Source organism: Cryptotermes secundus, unplaced genomic scaffold, assembly GCF_002891405.2.
Source record: "Cryptotermes secundus unplaced genomic scaffold, Csec_1.0 scaffold344, whole genome shotgun sequence".
In the NCBI taxonomy this organism is placed as follows: domain Eukaryota; kingdom Metazoa; phylum Arthropoda; class Insecta; order Blattodea; family Kalotermitidae; genus Cryptotermes; species Cryptotermes secundus.
In genome coordinates, this window is record NW_019742446.1 from 934641 (window position 1) to 952769 (window position 18129).

Below are 18129 nucleotides of genomic sequence, written 5' to 3' on the forward strand. Positions count from 1 at the left end.
TGGGCATCTTGAAAAATACGAATGTTGGGCAGATGTCGGGCTCGACCCTTGGATTTCTCTTGTTATTTTTCTTGTTTTTCTGATGCCAACTGGGGGACTTGTAAAGATGGGGGTCGGTTATAGGGAGCGGAGGAGGACAGTAGTTGGAATGTAGAGAGAGAAGAGAGAAGTGTTTAAGAGTAGTGGTAGCTAGTCGGCGGACGGAGCGGCTAGCTAGGAGAATAATGTACATATTCATCATTAATGAAATTTTAAATTAAAACTGCAATCCACGGTGTGTTCTGGAGATCCCGGATTTATTTACCCCGAAGTGTGTTCCACTCCCATCTCCAAAGCACCCGTATCCTGTGATTAAGAACTCAAGCTCGAGCGATAGTCGTGGCAGCTGTACGTCGGTGGACGGCTACAGGAGGAAGAGAGGGTGTGAACTGGATTCGTCTTGCTCAGGATAGGGACAGTGGCAGCCTCTTGTTAAGAAAATGAATCTTTGGATTCCAGAAAATTCTGGGAATTCCTTGAATAGCTGGGCAACTACAAGCTTCTCAAGAAGGACTTAGCTCCATGGAAGTCTATCTCATATCTGGACTATTTAATGTGTGTCATCTTTAACTTTACAATTTATTTAAAATGTATGAGTAAATTAAAGCATGTTAAATGCAACCACTGCATTCCATGAAGCTCTCAACTTACTTTGACACTTGTTCAATAATGTACATTAAACAGTTTATTTTATGCTAAATTTAAATTCTGCTATTGTATTCTGAGCTAGAAATTTTCATGGAAAGCGACTAAAAATACATTTAGGGCTCATATAAACCTTTGTTTAAAAAACCAATATGCCAGGCTATGGATCTCTAGAACAAAATATGCAAGTTATGTATTTTTCTCTCCCACTGGAAATACTGTTTAATTTTGTCCCTTCATAATACCTATACAAAATTAATCTGAAGATATCAAAATAAACGTTTAAAAAATATTGAAACTTGTAAGATTTTGAAGTTTTCATAGCAAATAAATGTACTCAAATCTTCTAGGGTGGTATCAGTACATAAAAATTGTGTTTAGATATACTACATTGTCTAATAAGTGATCTGATTTAACTTTCATTTTGGACTGTTGTATTGGTACCCCACAAACCAAAATGACAGAAACACACACAATTAAACATATACTGTAACAAAACCATTACACAGTAGATGAGTCCTTGGGGCACAAATTACCTGCCCCCCCCCCCACAAAAAAAAACCACAAAACAGAAGGAAACAATTGGAGCCAGAACAAACGTGCAGTAAAGTTCATATAGATAAACATTTGTGTGATAAATTTCCTATCCAGAATGGTCTAAATTGAGATCCTTTATTGCCACTACTTTTCAACTCTGCTTTAGAATATGCCATTAGGAAGATCCAAGAAAATCAGGCAGGACTGAAATTAAATGGGACACATCAGCTGCTGGTCCATGCTGGGAGATAATAGATACCATAAAGAAAAACACAGAAATTTTAACTGATGCTAGTAAGAAGGTTGATCTAGAAGTAAATGCAGAGAAAACTAAGTATATGTTGCTGTCTCATCACCAGAATGGGGGGCAAAATTATGACATGAAGACAGTTATCAGATCCTTTGAAAGTGTGGCACAGTTCAAATATTTGGGAATAACAGTAACAAATCAAAATTTGATTCAGGAGGAAATTAAGAGGAGTCTGAATTTGGGTAATGCTTACTGTCATTCAATCCCAGAACCTTTTCTCTCCTCATCTGCTGTCTAAAAATATAAAAATTAGAATATACAAAATAATTTTGCCTCTGATGTGAAACTTGGTCTCTGACATTAAGGGAGGTACATATACTGGACAGTGTTTGAGAACAGGGTGCTGAGGAGAATATTTGGACCAATGAGAGATCAAGTGACAGGAGGTTTGCGAAAACTGCATAATGAGGAACTTCATAACTTGTACTCCTTGCCTAGTACAATTAGAACGATCAAGTCAAGGATGAGATGGGCAGGCAGGGCAGGGCAGGGCAGGGCATGTAGCATTAATGGGGCAAAGAGGAATGCATATAGGATATTGGTGGGAAAGCCTGAAGGATCTGAAGGAAGACCAAGACATAGATGGGATGACAATATTCAAATGGAATTTAGAGAGATAGGATGGGTTGGTGTGGACTGGATTGATCTGGCTGAGGGTAGGGACCAGTGGAGGGCTCTTGTGAACATGGTAATTAACCTTCAGGTTCCATAAAATGCGGGGAAGATCTTGAGTATCAGGATCACCAAAACACAGCCACAGGGGAAACAACTAGACATCAGTTTTAATTTAAATAACTGTAAATAATTTTTATATAATAGCTTTTAAATATGTACTATGAGCTTTGTAATGGCAGTTCCTAAACATGTTGACTTATTCCTACTGAAGATAGTCACATCTGACTGAAACAGGTAAAGGCAATAAATATCTACAAATTGAATCACTCTGGACAGTGTTATCAATTATTCTATAATAGCATGAGGAAGTTGGAACATGTAGCATGCAAGGGAGAAGAGACAGGAAATGCATATAAAAATTAGTTGCAAACTTCAATGGAAGAGATCCCTTCAGAAACCTAGGCCTAGATAGAGTATAAAAAATGGGGTGTTATCATGTGGATTAGATTCATCTGGTTCAGAACATGGTCCAGATGATAGGCTTTTGTGAGCAATGTAATGAAACTTTGGACATCATGTGTGTTGAAGGATTTCGTGGCAAGATGGACAACTGCTATGCTCCATGGAGGAAAACACTTCATATGTTTCACAGACATATGATGCAACAAACAGGTTGATAAAAGAAGAAGGGGAGAAATGTTTATGTAATTCTCTGTGATCAGTATGCAAACAAAACTCTAACCAAAGGTGGCAGAAATTTATGAATATGCTTAGAAAACTATACAGTAAAACACAGTTCATATAATAAGGCATAAGAGTTCAAATCAAGCCCATCTGAGTGTAATAAAGCATGATCACCTGCACACAGATCACCAGAGTGAACAGAACAGATGTTCTCAGTATTGTTACCAACAAATATACGTACCTGTTGGCCAAGTGTTCACTGTCTGCATGAAAAATAAGTGGACGCTGCCCTGGATGTGCCAGTTTGAACACAAATTTTGCATCAATTCCTTCATACAGTTGAAAGTGCCTCTGAAACATAATGTTAGATAAACTAGGATTCTCCACTAATTCCCTCCTTAGTTGTAAGTTATGTACTACTTGGACTTTTCAGGCCAAACTGAGGTTCTCAGAAAATCCGTAAGCACCAAAACCGTGAGTCAGATAGATGTTCAAAGTGAAAGATAACATTTGTTTAATAGGAATATTGTAGGTAACTTTCCTAAGTATGGTAATTAAGTCCCACTAAGATCAATAACTGCTGTAGACGGAACTGCAATCAGTGATGTCCTTCCAGTTGGGATGTTGTCCAGGCTCTACTTCCAACATGATCATCCCATGTTGTCATTTGCCTGCTCTCCCCACAAGGCAGCATGTTTCCACTTGTCTACTGCAGCAGCAATAACTCATACCTTCCAGCCACCTGACTGCCATTCCATTTTCTGCCACTGAGTGCAGGCATCAGAGAGGGGTATTCTCCATTGGTGTGTCCCTACACCTGGTAATGTTCAGCCATCCTGACAGGTGTCTCTTGTTGATGCTGACCCAAGGTCCTAGCCATCTTGGGTGGGTAACCCTTGAATTTGTTCTCACTAGGCTGCTTCCTACCTCCATGGGGCCTTCCAGCCACAGCCTCACACTGTCAGTGAAACAATGTCAAAAACATGCACCTGTCAAGCTTTGGCAGCTTAACCATAAAGGTACTGGTCCCTTTGGTCCCAATGTCTCCATGTGTAGTCCAGCCTTCTACTACTACCAGCTGTGCCTTGAACTCTCTATGTGTGGCTTCTAGGTTTCTTTGATTAGCCAAGATGTCATGTCAAGCTGTGTCACTTGCAGCCTGCTACTGACTTTGAAAAGACTTTTGGCCTGCTGCCAAACCACTGCCACAGTGTCCTTCGCCTGTCTGTCTAGTATTGTTCCCTTTATATGTCACTTATTTCCTTTCTTCATTCTTCTGGGCTAGTGATTATACAGTTTCTAAGTGCCTGGCCAGTGTTTATGTTCTTTTTAAGTTTTTCTTGGTCAGAGTTTATCTTATTTAATTGCTCAAAAACTGCCTGCAGTGCAGGATCCATCTCTGATCCAACTTCTGGCAACAGATGTTATGTCCACTGTGTTTTGGAGCAGTTATGTTCAGCAGCCACTTGCAATCTTGATGTCAGTCTCTTCATACTCACTACTATTTCACTGCAGGTCACTGCACTGTCTTCACTGCATTCACTAACTTTCATGTAGTATTACTAGCACTGTTTCACCATACATAATGCTGCATGCTGCTTCTAACTTCATGAACAGACTCAACTGAACTGCCTCCTCCTTGATTGTGACAAAGGTTTTATAAAACTTTTAAAACGTCCAGTTCATGCATGATAGATGAGGTGCAGTGCTTGTCTGGAAGACGTGAGAATAGGGGAGAGGTTCGGACACTAAATGAACAAGAGGTGTGTGCATGCTGGCACGTGATCATGACAACAGATTTTGGGAAGCAATCTCAGAAATCTCACCAGGGTCAAAGCAGACAGGGCATGAAGCTGACCACTCACCTCCATTTAATAATATGGTCAAGAATGGTGGAACTATACCTCCACTCCCCCAAATGTCTTCGTGGCATAGTGCTTAATTAATTATGTACAGGGACAACTTTACCTTTTTATCTGTGACATATACATTTTATCTTAACCCTTTCGCGTGGTGATTTAAATTCTGCTGCCGTGTCTCTCCGGCGGTAATATATTCAGCCGGCCATTTAAATTTTGCTCGAAAATGATTTATTCATCATTGTTCTAAAATTCTATGAGATAGGAACATGAAACTTTCACTAAAATGATCTTAAAAGGTGGTTTTATAACCTTGCTTTATAATATGAGCGCCCGGTATCTCGGCAATGGAAGCAGTTCGTTTAGAATTTGAGCAGTGTATCGTACGCCTTGAAGCATGAAACTTTCACTAAAATGATCTTAAAAGATTGTTTTATAACTTTGCCTTATAATATGAGCGCCCGGTATCTCGGTGGTGGTTCAGAATTTGAGCGGAGTGTTGCACGCATTGAAGCATTCTACTATACACAGCGCTGACTCACATTCACCACACCAGTACTGCGTATCTCTCATTTGGCTCTTTTTTCCGTAAACAAAACATCTTCTGTGCGGCCTTGCCTTCTTCCCTGTGGGGGGAATATAAGAAGAAATGTCTCTCCGTGAGTCGTATCGCTAGCCAGATTAGCTGCAGTAAATTCAACCTTTATGTTATCATAACAAGTGTTGGTGCTTCTGCGTTTCATTTTCCATCCATTTTGGCGGCATAAGACGTCGTAGGGGTGACCACAGAATTCATGAAGTTATTCTAAGAACTGGCTGGTATGTAGTGAACGAAAGCAGAGCTTAGCTGGCTCAAAAAAATATTTATGGTCATCCCTCGAAACGACCACCAAGGTCAGTACGATAAAATGGAGTCAACTGGAGCGATAATACATGAAGGAATGAGTTCTTTTCCCTCCCCCACACACACCCGTATCGTCACAGGGGGTGACCACAGTGTTCTGCCTTAATTTGTGGCGTTTTTCTAAGAACTGGCTGCCATGTACTGTGCGAAATCAATCGATCTTGCAAGAATAAAATTTGGACATCCCTCTTCTAAGAATTCCAATTGAGTGTGTTAGTGTGGCCAGCTCAGGGCAATATGATATTATAAACACAGCACATATCACGTCTCTGCTGTTTATAACTTCATAGGAAAGAAAACACGCCATTCATAACAGTTTGAATGAGGAAACCTCTACCAGAAGCAACAGGAATTTGCTGCAAGACAGGCATATGTAACGATGACTTAGCGCTCCTAAACTCGTGTCTCATTAAATATAGTTCTCCTGACAACAGGCCAGCGAAAAATCTAACAATCTACAGCAAAACCATCAATTATTATGGGCGTTATAACATAGGTGTGCAGCTGGACAAAACATTGACGTCGAACCCCCCCAGACGATTTAAATACCTTGACGAAACATACACGTCAAACCACGCTGAACGGTTAAGATGATCTATAACATAGTATACAATGATGTTACTTTTAATATTCATGAAAAGTCACACCTTCACAGAGTGCATCCTGGAACCACTGAATATAAACAACACAATATTCACACATTCAGTGATGTGTGCACATCAACATCCTCAAAGTAAAGTGTAACTTTGCCTTAAACATGGCTTTGAATTTTTAAATTACTTTTATCTAAGCTAATCTTGTGCAGAGGTTCCATTTATTTTCCCCCAGCTTATTTACTTATATGTTTATCAACCGCATGTTACTTATCACTTAATGGAAGGATGATTCTAAGCAATTACCTGGGAAGTGGTTAGGGCCCATTTTGTGGTACTATTCCAGAATTTATTTCCTATGGAGTCTACAAGCTCACCATTTTTCACTGTAATCTGAGAAGATTAGATTGTGGGCTGTGATGATTTGTCATGGAATATACTGGTTTCCTTCAAAACACAAATAACTATACCTCTTTCATTGGTTCCACTGCATAACCTAGAACAGGAATGCTTTCCAAAGCTACCACATCCTCTGAAGCCTTATACACATACAGAACTTGTTCCTTGAGAACAAACCATAACCGCTTCCATGAGCGGCGGGATCTTCGCTGTAACCATCCGCTCATCTGTGAACCAGTATCATTAGCTGTCACCTGAAAGCAAAATGATCTGCTGAAACTTCTATCTCCAGCAGTATCTCTGTCTAAGATACTTACCACTTCCACTGTGGTGTGTACATTTTTTCTGAATTTCTTTGTTCATGTTCTGATATAAATATTGGTATTTCATACCAAAATCTCATCCTCTAAACAAGACCTGAACACTAGCTTACTGAAAAAAATTTAATGAAGTCTACATATTGCTTGAAGAAACATCTTCCTCAGTAAAGTTGGTTCTGATTACCTCCTTTAGTCGTTGTGGTATATACTTTTTTACTCTCTTCCCACTAACAGGCCCAAGCCTCTTGAAAGCATCCATGATGCTAATTGTATTTCCCAGCTCATGTTTCATTGCCTGATTCACTTCTGATGTTGGGTCTCTGGCCTCTGCAAAAAAAAAAAAAAATACATAAAATATATTCTATACATTCAGGAAGACATGCACAGACAAAAACAGTTACTCCAATATGCATATTTTATGTACATATTGTAGTATGTAGACCCGTTACTAGACAATGACAGTGAAACAATGAAATAACAGACACTGCTAGGCAGCAGATTCCTAACAAGCAACAACTGAACTACCACAATAAGGAATGGCATTTTCTGTGTGGTCCATGCCAAAATGTTATAAGCAAGACAGTTTGGATGTTTCAGTTAGTCAATCTGTGAAGAGAGGACTAGGATGTTGGTGTGAGATGGCCGCCAGGTGGCAATAGCATAAGTGCAGCAGCTGAAGAATCTCCATTGTTAGAAGCCATTATCAGGAAATGACTAGTGAAAACACTGCAGGTATGTGCTCTGGTGATTTGTAAATTGTGAATTTTATGTTATAAGCAAGACAGTTTGGATGTTTCAGTTAGTCAATCTGTGAAGAGAGGACTAGGATGTTGGTGTGAGATGGCCGCCAGGTGGCAATAGCATAAGTGCAGCAGCTGAAGAATCTCCATTGTTAGAAGCCATTATCAGGAAATGACTAGTGAAAACACTGCAGGTATGTGCTCTGGTGATTTGTAAATTGTGGAGTTTAGTGATGACACTATAATTACTTGTAATTATGAGTTGTGAGTGTATAAGTGGTCAAGAAATCCAATCTCCAATCCAAACCCCATCTACAGTCACTCATCACTCACTCATGGAGCTAAGCCCTTCTTGACAAGCCATCAATTGTGCAGCTACTCAAGAACTTTGCAGCATTTTATGGAATCGGAATGTTCATGACTGTGTTCACAACAGCCCTCCATTGGTCCCTATCCTGAGCCAGATCAACCCAATCCATACCATTCCATCCTATCTCCCTAAGATCCATTTTAATATTGTCAACCAATCTACATCTTGATCTTCCTAGAGGCCTCTTTCCTTCTGGCCTCCCAACCAACATCTTATATGCATTCCTCTTCGCCCCTTTCATGTTACACGCCTTGCCCTGCCCATCTCATCCTCCTTGACTTGATCATTCTAATTGTACTAGGCAAGAAGTACAAGTTATGAAGTTCCTCATTACGCAGTTTTCTCAAAACTCCTGTCACTTGATCTCTCACTGGTCCAAATATTCTCCTCAGCACCTTCAGTCTATGTTCCTCCCTAATGTCAGAGACCAAGTTTCAAATCCATAGAGAACCAAAGGCAAAATTATTTTGTATATTCTAATTCTTACATTTTTAGAAAGCAGATGAGACAAAATGTTCTGGATGGAATGGTAGTAAGCATTACCCAAATTCAGTCTCCTCTTAATTTCCTCCTGTATCAAATTTTTATTTGTTCCCATTATTCCCAAATATTTGAACTGTGCCACATTTTCAAAGGATCTGTTAACCTTCTTTATGTCATGATTTTGCCCTGCATTCTGGTGATGAGACAGCAATATATACTTAGTTTTCTCTGCGTTTAATTCTAGACCAACCTTCTTACTAGCATCAATTAAAGTTTTGTGTATTTCTTTATGATATCTGTGTTATCTCCCAGCATGGACCAGCAGCTAATGTGTCCCATTTAATTTCAGTCCCACCTGGTTTTCCTGGACCTTCCTAATGGCATATTCAAAGCAAAGTTGAAAAGAAGCAGCAATTAAGCATCTCCTTGTTTTAGACCATTCTGGACAGGAAATTTATCAGACAAATGTTTACCTACACAGACTTTACTATAAGTTTTGTTTAAACACATTTTAATCAGACTAACCTGTCTCACGTGTACCCCAAACTCTATGAGAATATTGTACAACATTTCCCTCCTAACTGAATCATAGGCTTTCTTGAAGTCTTAACAGCTGATGTACTGTCTCATTGTACTCCCAATTTTTGTCCAGTATCTGGCAAATGCAAGAGATCTGATCAGTAGTTGATCTGTTATGTTGAAAACCACACTGATGAACCCCAATAATTTTATTTATGTATGGACTTAACCTTGAGAAAAGAATATTGGACAAAATTTTGTATGAAGTTGATAGCAGTGATATCCCACGATAATTACTACATTCAGTTTTATCACCCTTCTTGTGAACCGGTAAAATAATAGACTCATTCCACTAATCAAGCAATTTTTCCTTATGCCAAATAGACGTAACTAGCTTATGGATCTTAGAACATAACATTTCACTTCCTGCTTGAATAAGTTCTGCCAGAATTTGATCACTACCTGGCGATTTATACCTTTCAAATTTTGCAATAGCAATTTCAACCTCAAAAGGGCTAGGATCAGATACTAATGGATCAGCTGTATGTATTTCTATCTGCCTGACATCACTGACCCTACATATATTCAAAAACTGAGAGATATAGTTCTCCCACCTATTCAAAATGTTGTGAGTATCTCTGAGCAATCACCATTCTCATCCCTCACTAAGTTACTTCTATGTTGGTGACCCATCTTAAAGTCATTTATTCCTCTATATAGATCTCTAATGTTCTTGTTCTTACTGTTCGTTGCAAGCTCATCAGTTGTGTCACTCATACATGGGACAACTGGTGTCAGAAGTTATTGGACTGGAGACTGCAGTAGGATAGTTGTACTGTCAGCCTATAAAAATGGAACAAATGATGAAATGCCTGCTGGCAAAGGTGCAGGTCAAATAAGACTCCTCTGTAGGGAAGATAATGGCTATAATGAAGGCCAGCCTGGAAGAAATGAAGTCCACAGAAGAGCATCAGGAGGTCTTTAAAGAAGAGACTGCAGTGGAAACTACTGGAGCACTTAAGGTCCAATATGGGGACGGGAATCTAAATGCATGGCACTGACAGTTAAAGAAATGGATGCAGGGAGATGGTGGGTGCTGGCAGAAGTTGGCTGCCACCCAGAGACAGATGACCCACCATGCCGTTCCTGTACGGTGCAAGGGATATGGTCATGAAGGGCCCAAAATGCAACAACAGCATAAAGAACTGAAGCACAAGATGGCAGCTATGTCTGAGGAAGGACAGCACAACTGGCAACAGCATCAGAGGATGAAGCAGTTGATGAGAGCCACCTCCCATGCATGAAAGTCCAAAATTTGTATTCCATGCAATTTGTTGTACGAAGGTTTCACTATACTCACATACCTTTCAGAAGTGTATTGTGACATTCTTCACAGACACGGGCCGACTGGAATCTCATATACTGGAGAGGTGCTCTGAAGTCAGAGCAGTCACCACACACAACCTGACACAATTCAAGACAAGGCTGATAAATTCAGACGTGAAGGGAATAAGGAAATCACCAGTAGTACATAAGCCTTTATGTCACACACCTTAAAAAAGTACAAGGCTTCATGATGGGACACTACAGCACATACGTCCCTGTTATCAGGTCAACGAACAATAACTTTTACTGCAAGGGTATGTTGCAATGTGTAGCTAATATTACTATAACATTTTAAATTTTACAACCAAGTTCAATTCCCTGTACCATTCCTTACATGATTATGTGATACTGCATTTTCTTGCATAATTTACATATGAGGGTTGGAACTTTAATAGTGGCAACTATTTATTTACAACTGATACAAAATAGATGCATGTTTCAAAGTTTTACTGTCCTTCAATGTAGTCACCAGCATTGTGTACAACCCACTGTCAGCGATGTGGAAGTCATAGGATACCTTTAGCAGTGCCTGTTGTGTTGAGTTCGAATGAAGTGGTCTACTGCCTGAAGAATCTCTGGAACAGTTCTGAAGCGAATGCCACGAAGTGGTTCCTTCATCTTAGAAATCAAGTCGAAGTCACAAGGGCTTAAGTCTGGGGATTATGGTGGATGGTACAGCACTTCCCAGCCCCACTGATCGAACAAATCAGCCACAGCTTGCGCTGCATGTGGCCAAGCATTGTCCTGCAAAATGATGGGTGGGTTCTGCAGAAAGTGTCGCCGCTTCTTTCTCAAAGCTGGTCACAGGTTGTGTTCCAAAAATGAACAGTAATACTACGCACTGACAGTCTGCTGTCGGGGAACGGTATGCGTTAGGATAACACCATCACAGTCATACACGAGAATCACCATAACTTTCACTGTTGGGGTTCTGACGAACTTTTGATTTTCGTGGTGACCCATAATGACGCCATTTGTTCGATTGGCATTTCATTTGTGACTCGTACGATTTGGCCCATCTCTCATCCAGAGTAATGATATGGCGTAACAAATCCTCTCCTTCATGCTCATAGCGCTCCAACTGGTTACGAGCTGCGTTGTATTGTAGCCATTTCTGCATTTCCGTCAAATCATGCGGAACCCATCGTGATGCAATTTTTCTCATTCCCAGGCATTCCTTCAGAATGTGAAGCACAGTCATATGTGCTAATCCTGTCTCTCGGGCTAGCTCATGAATTGTATGGCGTCGATCACTCTCCAGTAATGTGGAAAGAGCATACCCTTCTTCTTCACTGACACTTGGATGACCTGGCCGACTCATGCCTGCCATATTTTGGCATCCCTCGTTGAAAGCTTTTACCCACCTTGCCACTGTTCTGTAAGGCAATGCAGATTTCCCGCAAGCCTCTTGAAGACCTTGATGACACTGTCATGCTGTACAGCCTCTGGCACATTCAATCTTTAGCCAACTCCATTGTTCCTGTTTCGAAAACATCGTAACACTACATTAGACCACCAGCTGACACAAGGCTCTGTTCTTCTTGTCACTATGCATGCACGTGATGTGGGAAGGGAGAGTCCATTTGCTCTGAGGTAAGGTAGGTATGTAACTAACGCGTGGTATAAGCAACATTATTTGGTTCCATTGCATGGTATCTCTACAGCAGTGTTGCCACTATTAAAGTTCCAACCCTTGTATTTTCTTTACATGTGCACATAAACAAGCACCCCCCCTCTCTCTGACAAACAAAAAATGTACAAATACTTTAAAAATGTAAAAGTAAAGAGCCCAAACCTTTCCACAAGCCCGACAATGATGTCGCCGAAAAGTGACAGTGAATTCGGCAGTACAAGACTGACACATAGTGACCCGACGATCCTGAATCCATACAGGAGCCTGGGAAAAAGAATGCAATATTTATTCTTCTGGCTTACAGTCCAAGGTGGTCTGCAAAGGACTTGTTCCTTCTGTTTCTCCTCACTTTCTCCTCCACAATATCTCTTCCTTCTAGTTATATTTATCTTCATTTTTTATCGTCTTGTTACCCATCTTCATTTCTCCTATTCTTCATTTTCAACACCCCCCTCAGTATCCACCCTTACAAAATAGTCCTTTTAAGGGCCATTCCTCCTACACTGATGAATGAATGAGTAACTCATTTCATTCATTTGTACATTAATTTGTGGTTTATTTAAAGACAATGTGGGCACTAGCAAAGTGAAATAGCCAAAGCTTCATGGTCAGTTCAAATGTGGAATATTTGGCCAAAATTTATTCTAAGTACAATCCTGGCATTTGTTGGAAAACCATGAACACTTTGGAATTTACCTCTTGTCCAAGTTTGAATGGCTCTGAAGAACATTCATTCTTAGCTGATGAAGTAACCTTCATGTTTTGGAAGGACAGCTGACGAGAATTGTAGTCTGTTATGGCTTTTTGAAGCGCATCTACCCACTCCTGTCGCTCATTCAGAGAGCTGCAAACCAAAACAAATTAAAAACTTCAGAATTTATGAGAAAATTAAATGATAATGAATTAGTGTGAAAAAGTGGTTCTGACGATAGTACAGAACACCTGGGAAATGTTCAACATTCTAAACAGCACAATGTTTCGGAAACAAACCTGTGTCCATCCTACTCTGTGGGGTCTGCTAGAAAGAGTCAGGTCTAGTGACTGAGGTCTGTGAAAACCTGAGTAGACAACAGTCACTGTTTCCCCTGTGTACAGTATAAATTTTAACTTTCCATTTGAATCCCCAGCTGAGTTACTATTGATTACAGTGGTGCACATCTGGTCACCTTGCAAATTATAACAAAACTCACAAGCATGCCTTCAGTTTCCACTCTTTTCATATCATACATGTAAATATGCCAACCTTTTATTCGGTGAATATCTAATTCTTAATTTTTCCTAGAACAGTTCGGTTATGCTTGTTTGTGACCTTTCATGGAGGATGTACTTATGTCCCATCCCTGTTGCTGGTGGTTCTGTTACTTTCAATATGGTTCCCATTTCAACCAAACAAAAGCCATAAATCTGTAGGCAATGGGGCAACAGACCTTTAGGATATATGTCTTTGACAAAACAATCACTACTGCCATCACAACACCGATCCACCACATTATCCACCATACATGCACGCAACATACTTGTATAGGCTGATGTCACTGTATGCAATATAATTAGGTCCTTATTACTGCCTTAAGACACATGCATCAATGATTATACTTGAACCAGAAACTTGGAAAACTCACTGCACTGTGACATAATGGTAGATAGCAGTGGTTTTCCTTGGTGACAGGAATTTTCAAACAATTACAGAACTGTTCCTTTAGCTCTATTTCAGTTTCTGTGATACCTACCTAACTCATGTAAAAATACTTTACTCCATGAATGTTTCATTGTGTAAATTCACATGGATTTTTGGGTGTCAGTATTTGCTTATCATAAGGAAACTAAAGACTCTCTCTGGCTACTTGCCATTTTGTTATGCCATTTAAAGCATCATAAGGACCTTTGCCATGTCTGGTGGAGAAGAAATGCCACTCTGCAGCAATTAAAAAAATCCTTCCTGTGAGTTACTAAACTAGTGGTTTCTTTATTCTTATAATGTGGTGCAGCTCCAACACTGAAGTATGAAATATTTTATTTATTGCTATCCAGTGTCCTGATATAGGAAATCACAACATTCTTAAAAGCATAAACTATACTTGTTACATGTGCCATGAAGCCATTAACAATACACAAGGGCATAGGCTTTTTCGCTTAGTGGGGGGTGGAGTCCAACTGACTCGGCATGGCGGCCACTGATTGGCCTATTGTACCTGCCCTGGGTGACTATGATGATGGAGAATTTGGTGGAATGAAGACTGGCAGGGGAAACCGAAGTACTCGGAGAAAACCTGCCCCAGCGCCACTTTGTCCACCACCAATCCCACTTGACCATACCTGGGATCAAACCTGGGCCACAGCAATGGGAAGCCAGTGACTAACCGCTTGAGCTATGCCGCGGCCCTAAGGGCATAGGTTTTGGTTCAGATGTGGATCTGAGTTAATAAAAAAATATATATCTATATATATTAAAATTCGCTGCATCTGGAACCATGAAAGGATAATTTTCTGGAATCTACTAATACAACACATTCATGTTTCCATATTAATTTTTTTAAATTGTCCTTGCTCTGGGTTAAATTTGAGGTTAGCGTGAGGCTACACAACTGAGAACGAAAGGTGGTCCAAATCACATCTGTCAAATCAGTAAGTTCTTCACAGGGGATAACAGCATTCATTATTGTTGAATGTTACATTGTTACCCACTGTCTGCATGTGATTTCATCGTAAAATTCAAAATTGTCGATTGCAGAGAGTAAATTGTGTACTGTATCAGACCCAGGGCAGTTTGCACACCATGTTAAAATACATGCTTAACTTTCTGTTGGACATACACTTTTTCATTTGGAGGAGGGGCACTGAAATCAGCTGCAAGGTGTGTTCCATGTACTGGGTGCATCATGTTCTCATGCATCATACCAACTATTATGGCACCACTGCCACCACTTTCAGCAAAGTGGGGTGAAATCAGGTCTCCCTGGTGTCACCACTCTGTGCAACCAGCAGGCGTGATCCCACTGCTGCCACTTTTTTTTTTTACGTTGAACCCACTTGTCTGGTGTGTCCCATGCACCATGAATGTTCAGTTCTGATGAATCATACAGACACATACTGTATGTATACGTGTATACCTGCAAGGATGAAGTATTTTGGATGGAATTCTGCAAATCTGGAAAATCTAACTGAAACAGGTGGGTATTTCTCACAAAATTCTGCACGAAATTCTGGAAGATTGCATATGTTCTCAGTATATGGTTTCTTTCAGATGCTATTTCACATACATGAAGTTCTTCCTGCCAGAATACGTGTGACTGTGCTCACCATTCTCATAAAACTACATGACTGTTTGTATAATAGCATCAGATAAAAGCCAATCAATCAGTTTGCCTTGGCACCAAGACCCTTGAGAATCATGACCGGCAGTTATTTTTTTCAACTAAACACTCGCGGTCATAATCCTTATGTAACATCCTCTCTGACAAGAGGATGGATCTGTCATTTACAATTGCAGTCATTCTTAGGTTTGAGTCCTGTGGCACTCATGACATTTTACTGTCTCAACACTTTCAAGAATTCCTCCATTGTTGAATGACATGTTAAACTGGCTGGTGCACAGCAATGGCTCAGGTATTGCTGATGCAGAAGTGTGCTTTAGTTGTTGTGGAAACATGTTTATTGGCCATTGCCTAGCGAAGACCTCTTCTATTCATTAGACTCTTCCAGCTTTCAGCCATCATGTTCCACTGTTTCCTCCTTAAGATTATAATTCCATTTATTAATCTCTGAGGGGACGTGCCTGCGGCATCTGTGATCTCTCTCACGAATGACACTTCAGCATCATGCTGGCACTGATGCTTCTGCTTCAGGTTTATGGGGAAATAACTTTCGTAAAGTGACCAGTGCTCCTACAGTGCTAGTATGCTGCAAGCTGTTGGTAGTTTCTTATTCCATTTTAGAGGGGGCTGGCTCCTCCATAATGTCCTGTCACTCAATTTCCGGAGCCTGACTGCTAGCCTTATGAACTCTGGCTCAAAGGTCTGCATGAGGGCCTTGATGAGTGTCTTCTTGTTTCCCAGAAGTAGCTTCTGTTTTTGGCTTCATTCTCTTATGCCATCAACAAAAGCCCTTCCTGCTCCCCTAAGACCATGGTCCTCATATAGTGTAGGAAAGGCATGGTGGGTCAACTGTTCGATGGTGGCTGCAAACTCCTGCAGGGGCTCATAAATGATTTGGGTCCTTGTTTTCAGCAGAGTTTGGTATGCTGCAACCAGGTTCTGCTCCCCAATTTGGTCCTCAAGTACCCTGATAGTCTCCTTGCACATCACTCCTTTAGGAACTTGATGTAGAATATTGGAAGCTTGGCCTTCCAAGGCAGTATAAAGGTGCATGGCTTTTATGTGTGATACCCATTTACAGTGCTGTGATACAATCTCTCTTTTCTTGCTTGGCCTCCATCTTTTCTTGGCTGCCTGCCACTGTGGCCTTTATTTCTTCTTGGCTGGTCTTCACTGTGGCTTCCATATTTTCCTGGTTGGCATTTACTGTGACTTTCATCTCCTCCTGGCCAGCTTCATCCTGGCTTGTCCTTAACCCTGGAGAACTCATTACTTTCTAACGGGTATCTGGATTCAGTACATTGTGAAAATGGATTGATTAGGGGCAATGGTTACTTGGCAGTGAATGTGTGGCAGAAACTTTAATTTGACCGATATTCTCAGGCATTCCTAAAATATTTTGCAACACATGCACAAATTACAATATGTAACTATAATTTTTTGGTCTTATGCTTATCAAGTTACTCACAAATTGTAATCTGAGCATACCGTGCAGAAAGAGTAAAGCTCCGTTTGACACTGATGATGCTGAACTCATTGCGATAGTCTTCTGCCTGAGGAATGCTGACTTTCATGCTGCTCAGTGGTAATTCGTAGTTCACCTTTAGCCCAGAAGACTGCACTGATCCATAATAAGATGTGTACAGCAAGCAGTCATTTAGCTGGAGGAGAAAACAAGACTCTACAACACTCACTGTACTTCCCTACTCTGACTTCAGTCAATTTCTATGCCAGAATTGAAGCTCCCTATGAGTATTAAAAATGTGACAGTGCAATCAGGCCTATAAATCCTAAATCAAGATTAAACCAGGCCTCTGTAATGAGGAGTGGATGTTAGATCTGTGAAGTATAAGGTAATCTGTCTGTGAAAAGATATTTATACTACATTTTTTCAGTATAAATACTACAAAACAGAATCTACCAGTGCTTTCAAATGTCTTCCCAAACACTGAGTATAATTAACTATATTGTGAAGATGCTGCCTGGGGCAGATATTGACTCTGACCACAACTTACTGGTTGCAAAGTTCCGAACCAGGTTGAAGAAAACTATAAGATTTCAAAAGCGCAGACCTAGATGGGATTTGGAGAAGTTATATATGCTCAAAGACAAAGCATGCAAGAGACCCTAGAAGAGAAACTCGGTGCAACTGAAGGCAAAAGCGGAAATGCTGAAGCGCAGTGGAACAATATAAAAGAATGCATGTTAGATACTATCAGTGATTTGGTTGGTAAAGTTGAGAAGATAGCAAGAAAACCATGGGTTACACAGGAGATGATAAGTAAAATGGAGGAGCGAAGGAAATGGAAGAATGTCAACAATGAAGAAGGCAGGAGCAAATACAGGAGACTGAGGACTGAATTGAAAAGAGCCACGGACAGGGCCAAAAAGGGTTATCTTGAGAAGATATGTAATGAGATTATAGAATTTCAGAGAACAGGACGTTATAATCTGATGTACATGAAGACAAAAGAACTAGGATGGAAAGAGAATCAAGGGATTCAAAATATTGGCATCGAAGACTCCCAGGGGATCAGAATAGTAGATCAGAGGCAAGTGCTGAAAATTTGGGAAAATTATATTACAGAACTATATGATCGACCTAATCGGCCAGAAACCTTAGAAGTTGAACTGGAAGAAGAAGTAGACACAGACAAGAAAGGGCCATATATTTTACAAAGTGAGGTGGAAAAAGCTATGAAGGAAATGAGGAATGGAAAGGCTACAGGAGATGATGTACCTGGAGATGTGCTCAAGTTACTGGGCGAAGGTGGTTTTG

General features: G+C 40.4%; 1 protein-coding gene across 3 annotated transcripts in view; it reads right to left on the bottom strand.

Moving 5' to 3' along the window:
- LOC111873163 (FYVE, RhoGEF and PH domain-containing protein 6) overlaps positions 1–18129 on the bottom strand; it is a 51048-nt gene that overhangs the window by 3686 nt on the left and 29233 nt on the right. For all 3 annotated transcript variants that reach the window (XM_023867645.2, XM_023867643.2, XM_023867646.2), the window contains 7 exons: positions 16839–17011; positions 12733–12880; positions 12199–12300; positions 10382–10481; positions 7090–7232; positions 6657–6839; positions 3072–3181 (listed from right to left, as the gene is read on the bottom strand). In XM_023867645.2, coding sequence (XP_023723413.1) covers positions 3072–3181; positions 6657–6839; positions 7090–7232; positions 10382–10481; positions 12199–12300; positions 12733–12880; positions 16839–17011 — 959 coding nt within the window. The remainder of the gene's footprint in view (positions 1–3071; positions 3182–6656; positions 6840–7089; positions 7233–10381; positions 10482–12198; positions 12301–12732; positions 12881–16838; positions 17012–18129) is intronic.